Here is a 13,651-nt window from a genome sequence, read left to right as displayed (position 1 = left end):
AGGAAGAACCTAGAAAAGACGATGCAGAGGAGAGACAAAAAAAAAAGAAAAAAAAAGAAAAAGAAAAAGAAAAAAAAAGAAAGAAAAAAAAAAGAGCAATGAAAATAAAGAAAACAAAAAACGGAACACGTACATATATGTCTACCAGAAATATAGATTTTTCCAGTGACATTATATTTTCAACAATTGTGACCTTTTAAATGGGAATAGGTCTTTGAAGTAAAATTTGCAACAGTTCTTATCCAGCCTACGCAGAAACCATTGGCTATTGAATGTCATGTTTAAATGAAGTAAGACAGAGAAGAATAAACGAATGAATGAAAAAGAAAAAAAATTACTAAAAACAACAACAACAACAACAAACCGAAAAGGCACTCGCTTGCTTGCACACACACACACACACACACACACACACACACACACACACACACACACAACATGTAACACACGCGCGCGCACACACATGCACACTCATACAGGGACGGGCGGACAGATGGGCAAGAAATAAAGTGAGGGGAAGGACGAGAAAGAGTGAGACTTTAGAAAGTCAGAGACAGTAAAACACACACCACACACACACACACACACAAAACGCAGAGAGACAGACAGAGAGAGAGAGAGAGAGAGAGAGAGAGAGAGAGAGAGAGAGAGAGACAGACAGACAGAGAGAGAGAGAGAGAGACAGACAGACAGACAGACAGAGAGACAGAGAACGAACGAACGAACAAACGACCATTATAATTGAGGGAAGTGGAATAAGCACAAGATTCAGCGCTATATGTATACCATTATTATTATTATTATTTACACCCAGCCCTCGGGCCAAAGAGAAAATGAAATGAAAAATATTCACAGAGTAACAAAGAGAGAGAGAGAGAGAGAGAGAGAGAGAGGAGAGAGAGAGGAGAGCGGAGAGAGAGAGAGAGGAGAGAGAGAGAGGGAGAGGAGAGAGAGAGGAGAGAGGAGAGAGAGAGAGAGAGAGAGGAGAGAGAGAGAAGAGAGAGAGAGAGAGGAGAGAGAGAGAGGAGAGAGAGAGAGAGGAGAGAGAGAGAGGAGAGAGAGAGATATAGAGGAGAGAGAGAGAGAGAGGAGAGAGAGAGAGAGAGGAGAGAGGAGAGAGAGAGAGAGAGAGAGAGAGAGAGAGAGAGAGAGAGAGAGAGAGAGAGAGAGAGAACAAGATAAGCCAAGACAAGAAACTATAAATTTCATTATCTCCGAGGTTAATATGTATCTATTAATAGGCACTGATGTACTTTTTTTTTAACATCATGTCGTCGCCCTGAATAGGGTCTACACAATAGAAAACGAAGACATGAATATGGTGGTAACATGATAGGGGAAAAAATAACATAAAAAGGCACCGAGAGAGAGAGAGAGAGAGAGAGAGAGAGGGAGAGAGAGAGAGAGAGAGAGAGAGAGAGAGAGAGAGAGAGAGAGATGATGGTAACATGATAGGGGAAAAAATAACATAAAAAGGCAGAGAGAGAGAGAGAGAGAGAGAGAGAGAGAGAGAGAGAGAGAGACAGACAGACAGACAGACAGACAGAGAGAGAGAGAACTAAAATTCGCGACGGTTAACATTTACATTTTCATTGATCTTATAAGGAAAAACAACACGGGGTGAATGCGTAAAGCAACGGTATCCATGACAGATGCCTGCAAGTCAGTACACTGCCATCAACATATACAATGCACCGTGGGTAAAAAAAAAAAGTTAAAAAGAAGAAAAAAAAAGAATAGAAAGTTAAAAAAAAAAGAAGAAAAAAAAGAAGAAAAAAAAGAAGAAGAAAGAAAGTTCACATACAAATACAAATTTCGAACTGGAAAACCCAAACCTGTCATTGATTCTGCATACATATGAAGCTGGTGTATTATGTACAGTTAATTAAGTGTTCAGCTGTAACACAAAGTTTGGATCATACGGAATTCAAACTCTGAAAGCGAATATTCAAATAATATACATTCACATTACAAAGACGGTCATTCTCAGCATAGAATCATGTATAGGAAGATGTTCACACGAAAAGTATAACAGTAAGTCTATATTTTGGCACATGTACACTGACTGTAGTCATATTACGGTTAAAAGAAAAGTACCATAACATGTTGGCATATATTCAGTGTACAGCGTCAGCATCACAAGTCAACTACAGGACAGTTCACTGAGCAAAAAAACCTTTGCCATCGTCGAACGGTTAGCTGATTAATTTGCTCAGTTGCCCAGATTGAATCTTCCTTCTTTTCTTTCTCTTGGGTAGTAAATGTGGTAATTGACTTTGCCTATTCTTTTTTTCCTCTTAATCTGCCAATGATGAAAAAAAAATCTGTAAAACGAATTCTGGACCCGGATGCAGCTATGGATCGCCACCGGAATCGTTATCATCATCATCATCATCACCACTAATTTTGCTGTTTTTGTTGTTGCTATAATTAATCTTTATCTCACTATCTACCATTACACTGTCATGTAAATACATTCATGTTTTGTTTCGGTACATTACACTAACTGATACTTCGTTCCATGTTGTGAAGATTCCTTTGAAATTCCCCTGGACCTATCCGGATCATAACCAAAACCATATCAATAGGACCATTGTTCAGAACGGACAAAATGTTCGAAAAAAAAAGTCTTCGGCTCGTTGCACCATTCGCTGACAGGCAAACAATTCATTATAACATAACCTATAGGTACAGGCAAAGAGCCAGCATTATACAAGTCCATCTTAAAGATGTATATTCCACAAGTATTTTCACACAGTTTTGCGTGGTATAATAATTCTTCAGCCTAACTTTCACGTTTCCAGTTGGTAGGTCAAAACCGAAGCATGGGACAGTACAATAATGCGTGCCATTCATTCGCTAATTATGCTCTCGGGTGAGTTGAATGCGTGCGTTAGTCTTGCATTCGTATTAATCAATGGTAGAATAAAAATACATGACAAGTAATATCATCCAAAGCTGGCTCTGCAGAAGCTGACATTCTTCAGCTACAGGGGTAGACTTTGCCATCGAAGTTGAGCGAGTAGATTTCGAAGTCCACGCCGTTGTGTGCCTCGTGGATCTCCTTGATTTCGCCCACAAGGTCTGGCGATACCGTCCTGTTTGTATGGATCTGCAATACAGAGAGAGATGTGGATGGGGAGATGCTATGCATACTTCCCTTTGTTCAGATCCATCAGTCGGCTAAAACCGTCATGATCATCGTCATCGTCACCATCATCATAATCAACGACGCACACACCATCACTATCACTACTATCACAATCATCATCCGCATCCTATCCTTTCCGTCATCATTAACATCATCAGTTCCACCACCGCTATCATCATTATCATCGTTGTTGTTGTTCGTTTTTCCTGATGATGATGTTTCTGTTGTCCTCATTCTTCTTTTTCTTCTTCTTCTCTTCATCGTTATCAGCATCAACAGTATCATCACTATCATCACCATCAGTTGCAATTCTTTACTTTTATTGCAATTGACTGACCTTCACAGTGTAACATTCGTCAAAATTAATACTTCGAAGGCGTCCAGGGAAAATATCATATGGGGTCATGTCATCGCAGAAACACCGTTCGCCTGTAGGACCACGGATCTTTGCCGATCACTAATTCAGTGTTCGGTTACATATTGGGATCGATTGCAAATCCGAAAATCCTTTCCTAGGGCCGAGCATATAATACGCTACATGATCAAAAGCTTCTTTTCCCCCTTTCCTTTGCAGACCTGTTCGATTTGCTTCCGGATAGGAACAGGCATTATTGTGCTTCTGGTTAACTTTTCGTCTGTAGGTTCAAGCAATATATGTGGTGTGTGCGTGCGTGCGTGCGTGTGTGTGTGTGTGTGTGTGTGTGTGTGTGTGTGTGTGTGTGTGTGTGTGTGTGTGTGCGTGTCTGTGCGTACGCATGCATACATGCGTGTGTGTGTGTGTGTGTGTGTGTGTGTGTGCGTGCGTGCGCGCGCTTGCTTGTTTGTGTGAATGTGTGTGTGTGTGTGTGTGTGTGTGTGTGTGTGTGTGTGTGTGTGTGTGTGTGTGCGTGTGTGTGTGTGTATGTAGACCTCTCTCTCTCTCTCTCCCCGCGTGTGTGTGTATGTATGTCTGCCTGTCTGTCTGAGTGAAGGAAAGCAGCAAGTCAAAAAGGAAGGGAGAAAGAAGGGAAAGGAAGGAAGGAAGGAAGGAAGAAGGAAGGAAGGAAGGAAGAAAAACTGAAAGGAAATTGAGGCAGGAAAGAAAGTAAATAAAGAAAACAACAGAAAGAAAGAAATTAAAGAAACAAAGAAAGTATCATGATATAATCATCGTCATCATCATCATCATCATCACCCTCACCATCATCATCAGCAGCAGCACAGCAGCATCAGAGTAGTCGTCATGGCCGACATCATCACAATCAATCATTATTATCATAATAACTAATCATCATCAATCATGAACCGTCATTCTTCTTTTTTTACTATCCGTCATCACTCATCCATCATTCATCATCAATCGTCCTCCGCCAATAATTTATCCATCAACATCAACATCCTCATTATTATCATTACTACTATTATTATTATCATGATTATTATTGTTGTTGTTGTTGTCGTCAACATCATCATCAGTAGTAGTAGTAGCGGCAGCAGCAGCAACAGTAACATCATCATCATTATCTTTATCTTGCTGTCGTCACCCCATTACCATCGTCGCCGTCGTCGTCAGTCCCTTTACTCACCACGTAGGGAGCCACTCCTCCGAAGTAGACAGTGGGGTTCATGCGCACCCCACGGTGTTTGATTTCATCCAGGTGGGTCTCCACCACACCAGTGCTCGTGTCCTTGATCGTGAGGCCTGTCATCAGCGTCTTCTTTTTCTGATACGGTTGGTTTGCCTCCCAGTTCCTCCACACGTCCACCTGAAGAAGGAAAAGCTTTTGAGCAGGATCGAGATCAGGATTAGTAAATGCAGTGGTTGTCGTCACCTTAGAGTCAGGACGTGGTGTCGGCGTGTTGGATCGGAACAACCGAACGTCAAAAATCGGAGTGACTCAGTGGCTCCGCTGTAGTGCAGGATCTTCTCTGGCGTGTAGGGTTATAACTTCTTGACGACCTAATATCGATAGCTCCAAGTGGACTGCTGGCATTGGCGGTGATTGGTTCATATTGGTGTTGAGCTTTTGTTGTGCCGCTGCTATGAAGTTACATAGCCTACCAACTGTGTACGCCTGAGCGGGAGCGCAGGCATTTTCTATGGACTTACGGACTCATTCTGTTTACAACTTCGTGCGCACGGACACACTATTCCTCCACGAGGAGCCATGGCTAACATTGATTAAAAAACAATCTGACTCTCTTTGTCTCTGTTTCTGTCGCTCTCACTCCTTCCCTACCCCCCCCCCCCCTCTCTCTCTCTTCTCCCTCACTTTTTGCTGATATGTCCCAAGCATAATAAAATAAGAAATGGATTTATTCAGCTAAAGTATTATCGAAATCCATCTATGTAAATTCTGCTTACTTATGTCTTGTACAAATGAACGCTGTCAAGTTTTGTTCACATAGCAATGCAAGCTACAATATGTAAACGTTCCCTCGTACACAGCTCATGTCATCACTTATGGGCCAGAGGCCTGACATTAAAACATTTTTTGACTTTGACGTTAACTCTCTCTCTCTTCTCTCTTCCTCGTTCCCCCCCCACCACCCCCCGAACCCCACCCTGACAGCAACTAACCTCTAGCCACGTGCCATTGTTGACCTCCTGGTTGCTGACATAGTACCCCCCGGTGGTGCCCTCCACCCCGGAAGGGGAGGGGTTGGTCAGGAGGTACACCAGTTTGCCCTGGGACAGGAAAAGAGCCTCGTAGTCCTCGGGTCCCTCTGCGTACATCACCACCCCCTCGGAGGCCCTGGTCTGCAGCTTCAGGTTGTAGTGAACGCTGTGCACCGTAGTCAGGTAAGGCAAGGTAAGGTAAGGAAAAGGTAAGGTAATAATAATGATAACAATGGACATTTGTTGAGCGCTTTCCTCCCTTAAAGAGAGCTCAAAGCGCTTTACAATAAACATCAACACACACACACACACACACACACGCGCGCGCGCGCGCGCAATAACTCACAAAAGAAAGAAGAAGAAAAATAATGATTTAGCGCACAATGATGTAAAACAGATTCAGAGACTACGCGTACTACATAATTGCACACACACACACACACACACACACACACACACACACACACAAACACACACACACACACACAAAAGGTAAGGTGAGGTAAGGGTAAGGTAGTGAAAAGGTAAGGGTGAGGTAAGGGTAAGGTAAGGAAAAGGTAAGGTAAGGTAAGGTACGGTGAGGTAAGGAAAAGGTAAGGTAAGAAGGTAAGGTAAGGTAAGGTAAGGTAAGGTAAGGTAAGGTGAGACGAGACGAGACGAGACGACGAGACGAGACGAGATACGACACGACTCAAGACAAGACAAGACAACATAACATAGCATAACATAACATAGCATAACATGAGGCGAGGTAAGATGGGGTGAGGTGAGATGAGATGAGGTGAGATGAGGTTTAAAAAAAAAGAAAAAAAAGAAAAAAGAAAAACAAAAACAAAACTTTATTATCTCAAATTACAGATATTTATCCATGTGCATCATCACAACACATACAATTAGTCAACATGAATATATGGTTGTTAGAAACAAACATATATTAAATATAGGCCTACGACGAAGGTACGAATGTAAAAGCTTTGCATTCATCGCTTCACATACTCACTCCATACACTGGAAGTAATGTGTCTCAAATGTTATTTAAAAAAAACCCATAAAGCATAAAGAAGTAATGAACATTTCGAATACACAAACACAAAATATGTTTTCAACATTGATTATAAATGGACTAATCACGTATATACATATATTTAAAAGATGAAAAAGTAATCGCTCTAAACTTCTTTGCACACGCATCCTCACACCTACTCACCCACACACACACACACACACACACACTCTCTCTCTCTCTCTCTCTGCGTCACACACACACACATTCATACACGCGCGCGCATACACACAACGCACGCGCGAGCGCGCACGCACACGCACACACTCGTGCGGGTACTCATTTATTCATGCACATTCGTACGCACTCGAACTCTAACTTTTTCTTCCTTTCTCTCTCACATTCTTTCTGACGTGACTTGAGAAGCATTTGTCTGAACGAATCAAATCTATATATACCGAACAATACAACAAACAATAAATATATCTTTTCATTCTTACTCTTGCGAAATGTCAAAGTTGTTAGGCTTGAACTCTAGAAAGCTTTCGCCTGGAAATTCGAAGCAAGGTCCTTTCTTGGCCTGAACCAGTGAAATCTGCAACAGTTAAAAAAAAAAAAAAAAAAAAAAAAAAATCGACAAAAACTGCTGATGTATCTAGATATTTTTCTTCAGTTTTATGGCTGTACATTTTCCATTTTCTGTGTAGGCCTACTTAAAAATAACAAGGAAGGCAGGAAAGAGAGAAATACAGAAAAAGAGACAGACGGGGATTTGTTTTTTCATATGTGTATGTGTGCGTGAATGTGTTCGTGTGTGTGTGTGTGTGTGCATGTGCATGGACGCACGCACGCGCAAGTAGGTAATTTATCCAATAAATGTCACAGTTGTCGTCCGTCCTTTCCAAGGAAGGCAATCAGAAGATTGCATCTTTAAACGTCCGGAATTCACAGTAACAGCCTGCGTGTTTCAGCTTTACCCGGCTCTTCATGCAATCTGCTAATGCTGTGGGACTATTGACGAAACAATCAGAATTCTCATTATTCCTCCGACCATTTAGAAGCCACTAGAGGATGGATTCTCTCTCTCTCTCTCTCTCTCTCATGCATGTGTGTGTGTGTGTGTGTGTGTGTGTGCGTGTGCGTGCGTGCGTGTGTGTGTGTGGTTGTTGTTTTCGTTTTGATTTATGCATTTTTTTTCTCCCTCTGTTGTGTATCTGTACTAACACCATGCTTTCATTTTATTAAATATTGTGTAGTGTAGACCCTATTCAGGGCGGGGACTGGATGTAAAAAAGCACACCAGTGCTGATCTATTATCCTCGAAATAAAGAATTTGTCTATGTCTTGTCTTGTCTTGTCTTGTCTCTCTCTCTCTCTCTCTCTCTCTCTCTCTCTCTAACTTTGCAGTGCTGTCAATGATTCTTCACGAAATCATGATATTATGTATATGATGTTTTGATGTGTATTTTTTCTTCTTCTTTCTTTCCTTCTCATTTTCCCCTTGAACTTATTTCCTTTTTCATTTACTACTTCTTCTTTCCATTAAAAAACAGAACGAATATAAGTATCATTCGATTATTCTGCTTCTGAGAAAATGAAATGATTTCATTCCCCTTCGTTCTCTTTCAAGACAACTTTTGTTTTCTTTGCTTGTTCGTTTATTTTTTTATATATTTTGTTCACCTTCTGTTTCTCTGTCTATAAGCATGGCAAGTCCACGATATTTGAAGCGTTTCATGGGTTATTTTTTTGTTGTCTCTTTGAAAGTTCATTCTGCATTGTGTACCACATATCGTTTTTAATGTGTATCCTGAAGATCCCTTTCATCGTCTGGATTGAAATAATTTTTTTTTATCGTTTTCCTTAATATCGTTTTCATTGTCTTTCCAGAAGAGCGTTTTTATCATCTTCACTGAAGTTATTTCCATCGTCTCTTATGAACTTTTAAACCGTTTACCTCATGAAAGTTTAAATTTTCTTTCTCGAAGATCGTTTTTATTGCCTTTCCCGTCGTTTTTATCATCTCCTCTGAAGTTATTTTAGTCGTCTCCCTTGAACTTTTAAATCGTTTTCCTAAAGATCGTTTTCGTTGTCTTTCCCAAAAGTCGTTTTCACTGTCTTCCCTAAAAAACCATCAACAGTTTACCCAAAGACCGATCGTTTTCACTGTCTTTCCTGAAGACCACTAATAGTTTAATCAAAGACCGATCGTTTTCACTGTCTTTCCTGAAGACCACTAATAGTTTAATCAAAGACCGATCGTTTTCACTGTCTTTATTGAAGACCACTAAAAGTTTAATCAAAGACCGATCGTTTTCACTGTCTTTCCTGAAGACCACTAATAGTTCACTCAAAGACCGATCGTTTTCACTTTCTTTCCTGAAGACCACTAATAGTTTAATCAAAGACCGATCGTTTTCACTGTCTTTCCTGAAGACCACTAATAGTTTAATCAAAGACCGATCGTTTTCACTTTCTTTCCTGAAGACCACTAATAGTTCGCTCAAAGATCGATCGTTTTCACTGTCTTTCCTGAAGACCACTAATAGTTTAATCAAAGACCGATCGTTTTCACTGTCTTTCCTGAAGACCACTAATAGTTCGCTCAAAGATCGATCGTTTTCACTTTCTTTCCTGAAGACCACTAATAGTTCGCTCAAAGATCGATCGTTTTCACTTTCTTTCCTGAAGACCACTAATAGTTCACTCAAAGATCGATCGTTTTCACTGTCTTTCCTGAAGACCACTAATAGTTCACTCAAAGATCGATCGTTTTCACTGTCTTTCCTGAAGACCACTAAAAATTCACTCAAAGATCGATCGTTTTCTGTTGCCTTTCCTGCGGGTTGTTTTTATCGTCTTCCCTGGGGATGTTGGATCGTTTACCAAGGATCCTTTTTGTTGTCCTTCCTTAAAATAGTGTTTATTCTCTCCCCTGGATAGCATTTTAGTGTTTAATTGAAGATCGTTTTTCCGGCAGATTGCGTTTGTTGACTTCCGCAGTGAAGACCATTTTTATCAGCTACCCGTGGCTTGTTTTGTTTTTTTAATTATTTTTAAAAAAATTTTTATTTATTTATTATCATTTTTTAAAATCGTGTTATAAGAAGATCGTTTCTATTGTGTACCATGAAGATATATTCATCGTTTACCTGAAGATTGCTTTTTCTTTTGTCCGGGAGATCGTTTTTATCATCTCTCCTGAACATCGTTTTTACCAAATCTCCTCTCCTAAAGATCATTTTACCATCTCTTCTGATTTAAATTTTTTTTTATAGTTTCTTCAAAATCATCCATCTAATCTCTGTACTGGCCAAACACTCACCCGCTTATCCATCCATCCATATAAAAAACTCCAAGACAAAGAAGAAAAGAAATGAAAGAAAAGCAGGCTTTCCAATATCATGGAGATCATGACTCCACACTTCCTCATTCCCCCACATTCTCTTACCCCCACACCCCTCTTTTCATATGACCATCAATTAGCTGCTAATGGCCAATAAAACAGAGTGACGACCAGCAACATATCCAAAGCTATTTAGCTTGCTGCTCGATTGTGTTCAATTGTATTTTTATTTGACAACACGACAGAAATCCAGAATATCATCAATCCGCGATTTTGTTGTTGTTATGTTGCAGTTTTTTCTGTTTAATGAGCACGTTTGTAGTCATTCATTACGCAAAATATTCTTTTCCATGTTGCAGTGTCCACCCAGGACAATTTAAATGAATGAAATTCAAAACACATTAACAATCATATCGATATAGGAAACTAGCAAACTATACATGCAACAATGAGCGAATATGATGCGATGTTTCAAACTGATAAACTCGTAATTTCGAATATTACGAACGTTTTATACAAACATTACCATAATTAGTATATGGTATTTCAAGAATGAATTTCACAAGTTCTTATGTTTATAACTAAACATATCTACTTTTTATTAAATATTTTAATGATGTGCAAATATGTTACATTAATATAAAAGAAAGAAAGAAAGAAAGAAAGAAACCATCCTTACTGTACTCGCAATAATTATAATTTTGAAAAAAACAAATTTCAAACAATGTCAATCAAACATGCCATTTTTTTCTGGCATGCTCTAAGCCATGAAGATATACATACTTTTCTTGATTTATAGCTGTACATTAGCTCCCTCAAATAGCTTGTCGCATTTCATTCATTCGACACATTGCATCATGAGGTAAAAGGACCTTTCTCACACTTCAAAATAATCGTTACAATAGTGAGTTCATCAGCTCCTTTACTTTTTGGTTTCTTATATCCTGTATCCATTTGCTTGCTTCATCCCTTTTATTTTATTTTTTTACACGTTGGTATACCCCTTCCTCTCCGAAGCATGAACTCAGCAGCCAGAGAGTTAATACATGCTTGGCGCATACATATGAAACGAATGTGTTTCAGGATAAAATGAATTACCTAAATGTTTAACGAGGCCATTCAGTTTTAAATCTTGAGAGCATTCGCCGAGTTAGATATAACTATCGAATTTGCACGCATATCATTTGAACAGAAGGAGAGGCCTCTCCCTCAGTTTATTATCGACATCTACATATCTATATAATGGAGGAAGACATATCTAAACTCTTTTTTTCCAACACAACCGTTGACATAATTCTATCACCACTGTTTTCTCCCCAGCCAATCACAGAACTGTTGACTTACCAAACACAGAATGAATCCAAGCAGATACATATCGCCGCGCAGTTGTATACACGTTGACACAAACACTTTTCGGAGACAAAGTTTTTCGTTTGTTGTTTTTTGTTCTGCCCCAGCTCGTATCAACAGAATCACTGAGTGTGAAAACCAAAGATAAACACTGATATCCGTGCGCCTGAAGCAGGTACCCCTTGCTATCTGATTTCTGGGCCACTGAAAAACACACAGAAAGGACTGACAGCAGCCGGGCTTTTATCTGATCAACAGAAAACAACAGCAAAGAGAGAGCGATCGTCTGCGCAGTCACAAACACAGCAGAGGTCTTGTGACTGGAAAATGCCAAGACCCCAAACCCACCTCCACCGCTCCATTCGCTGGGCTCCCATTGCTGATTCGCCGGAAACAGAAATTTTCGATTAAGCCCGTCTGTCACTTTTACCCTTTAGTTCTATGGTTGAGAGTCCACGGGTGTGTCCCGTGAGCCAGCACTTACATTATCATCATGGTCACAGATTAAGGATCATTGGGTCTTGTCACAAAAGCTGACGGCCGCCCTCCGTTTTGTCGGTGGTAATTCGCGGGAGGTGGCTTTTGTGTCTGTTAGCACACGCATCCTTGGTGGTGAATGGGATGAAAGGTGGAGACACCCCTCACGGATTATTTTGGGTGCGCGTTTACTGTTCGTGTGCCAGCCATACATGAATCATCAGAAGTGGACATTGACCCCTATTTTTCGTAATTTCCACGGAAAATCCCAGGGCAACGACCGATGTTGGAAAGTACAGGTCACACCCGTTGCCGATACAACGCATATTGCGCGTACTTCACACTCTCACTAAGCTTGGATACCTGCTTTCTGGAAGCATTGCGCATGTCAGCCAAAATTCCGGATATGGCGAAACGCTGAAAACAGATTTTGGTGACTGGAAAAAAAGATATATCATCACGAGAAAAGCAAACAATTGAAACTGCTCTTTAAAAGATAACTAACACTTTCAGCCTCATATCAGACAGTGAAAGACTCACTAACCATGCCACCAAGACGTAAACTGAGCATACTGGACCGGAACCACACCATGTCATGGCTGAACGAACATACGTGTGATGGCGAAGTGTATGCACGTGAACAAATGTGTAATCCAACGGCTGCACTGAGACAAAGCGGTTCGATGCCACTGGCACAGCAACAGGACGCCTCCGTTCCTGACGTCAGCGCTGCACTGAATAAGGTGACAGTCTCCTGTGCGTCTCCGTACTGGATGATCGAACAGCCACTTCCACCACACTGTGAAATGTCAGCCACGTAAACATAAGCACTTCGACACATCGCTACCGTCTTCAAGAGGCAGGGCTTCATACAAGGTTGGCAGCAGTCAGAACACTACCTGGCTCTGGCTCACGGCCACGCCTGACGCAATGGTGTCAGCGTCATTTGTAGCTGACTGGACAAGACTGGTCCCGAATCATCCCGTAGATGAGTGAAGGTTCATCGTTGCCTTCAGGACAGCAAGAAACCTGTTGGCGCTGAGCCGCCATAAGTACTTTAATCCAGTGAATGAAAAACTGTGCCGCAAGGTATACACCTTAGCGGCAGAATGGTTATCTTCGGGTTTAGCATCGACATCCATATCAGATGATGATTTATGGCATGTGGATAACCATTACAGGAAAGTGGGGAAAAGGGACCTGTCTCACACTGCACCGACACCACGAAAACGACGCGACGTGAAGAGGGGTAGTGATAATGTTCGTGATTCGGATTCACATTTTCAACGTGAACCAACGGCAGAAGACTCTTCTGTTCTGGTTTTCTGAGCGGCCAGTGCTGCCTACAAGGCCGAGATATTATGCCTTCATCTAATCTGCCCTACAAGCCATGCAAACTTCCTTCTGCAGGAAGCGACCCACAGAATGAACTGGACCCTTCGGTCTTCTGGTCTGGTATCGAGTACAGTACGATTCTTCTGGGAGAAGAATTGTTACAGAATTGTTTGGGAGAGGAATTGTTAGAGTTGCCAGAAGAAAAATTGTTAAAAGTGTTGCTTGGGGAAGAATTGTTAAAGAGTTGCTTGGCAGAAATATTGCTGAAAGAGTTTCTTGGGAGAAGAATTATTGAAAGACTTGCTTAGGAGAATAATTGCTGAAGTGTTGCTTGGGCGAAGAATTGTAACAAAAAGTTGCTTGGGCGAAGAATTGTAATAAAAAGTTGCT

General features: G+C 40.9%; 1 protein-coding gene across 1 annotated transcript; it reads right to left on the bottom strand.

Moving 5' to 3' along the window:
- Positions 1–1,772: 1,772 nt before the first annotated feature.
- Positions 1,773–11,722, bottom strand: LOC143279517 (uncharacterized). Its single transcript, XM_076583572.1, has 5 exons — positions 11,444–11,722; positions 7,254–7,348; positions 5,712–5,916; positions 4,717–4,896; positions 1,773–3,112 (listed from the first exon to the last, which is right to left on the bottom strand). Exons 1-5 carry the CDS (start codon positions 11,471–11,473, stop codon positions 2,984–2,986), a joined length of 639 nt encoding a protein of 212 aa, XP_076439687.1. The 5' UTR covers positions 11,474–11,722; the 3' UTR covers positions 1,773–2,983.
- Positions 11,723–13,651: the final 1,929 nt, after the last annotated feature.

This window comes from Babylonia areolata, chromosome 2 (genome assembly GCF_041734735.1).
Source record: "Babylonia areolata isolate BAREFJ2019XMU chromosome 2, ASM4173473v1, whole genome shotgun sequence".
Lineage (NCBI taxonomy): Eukaryota > Metazoa > Mollusca > Gastropoda > Neogastropoda > Buccinidae > Babylonia > Babylonia areolata.
The sequence above is the reverse complement of the archived record's forward strand: the minus strand, read 5'-3'. Positions and strand labels throughout refer to the sequence as shown.

Bases quoted from the DNA above. Each gene is read 5' to 3' on its own strand.
- LOC143279517 (XM_076583572.1), bottom strand. From the start codon at position 11,473: ATGTATCTGCTTGGATTCATTCTGTGTTTG. The intron at 5,917-7,253 runs GTAAGAATGAAA...TACGGTGCACAG, and splicing joins AACTTTGACATTTCGCAAGA to CGTTCACTACAACCTGAAGC. The intron at 3,113-4,716 runs GTGAGTAAAGGG...TCTGTATTGCAG, and splicing joins GAGGAGTGGCTCCCTACGTG to ATCCATACAAACAGGACGGT.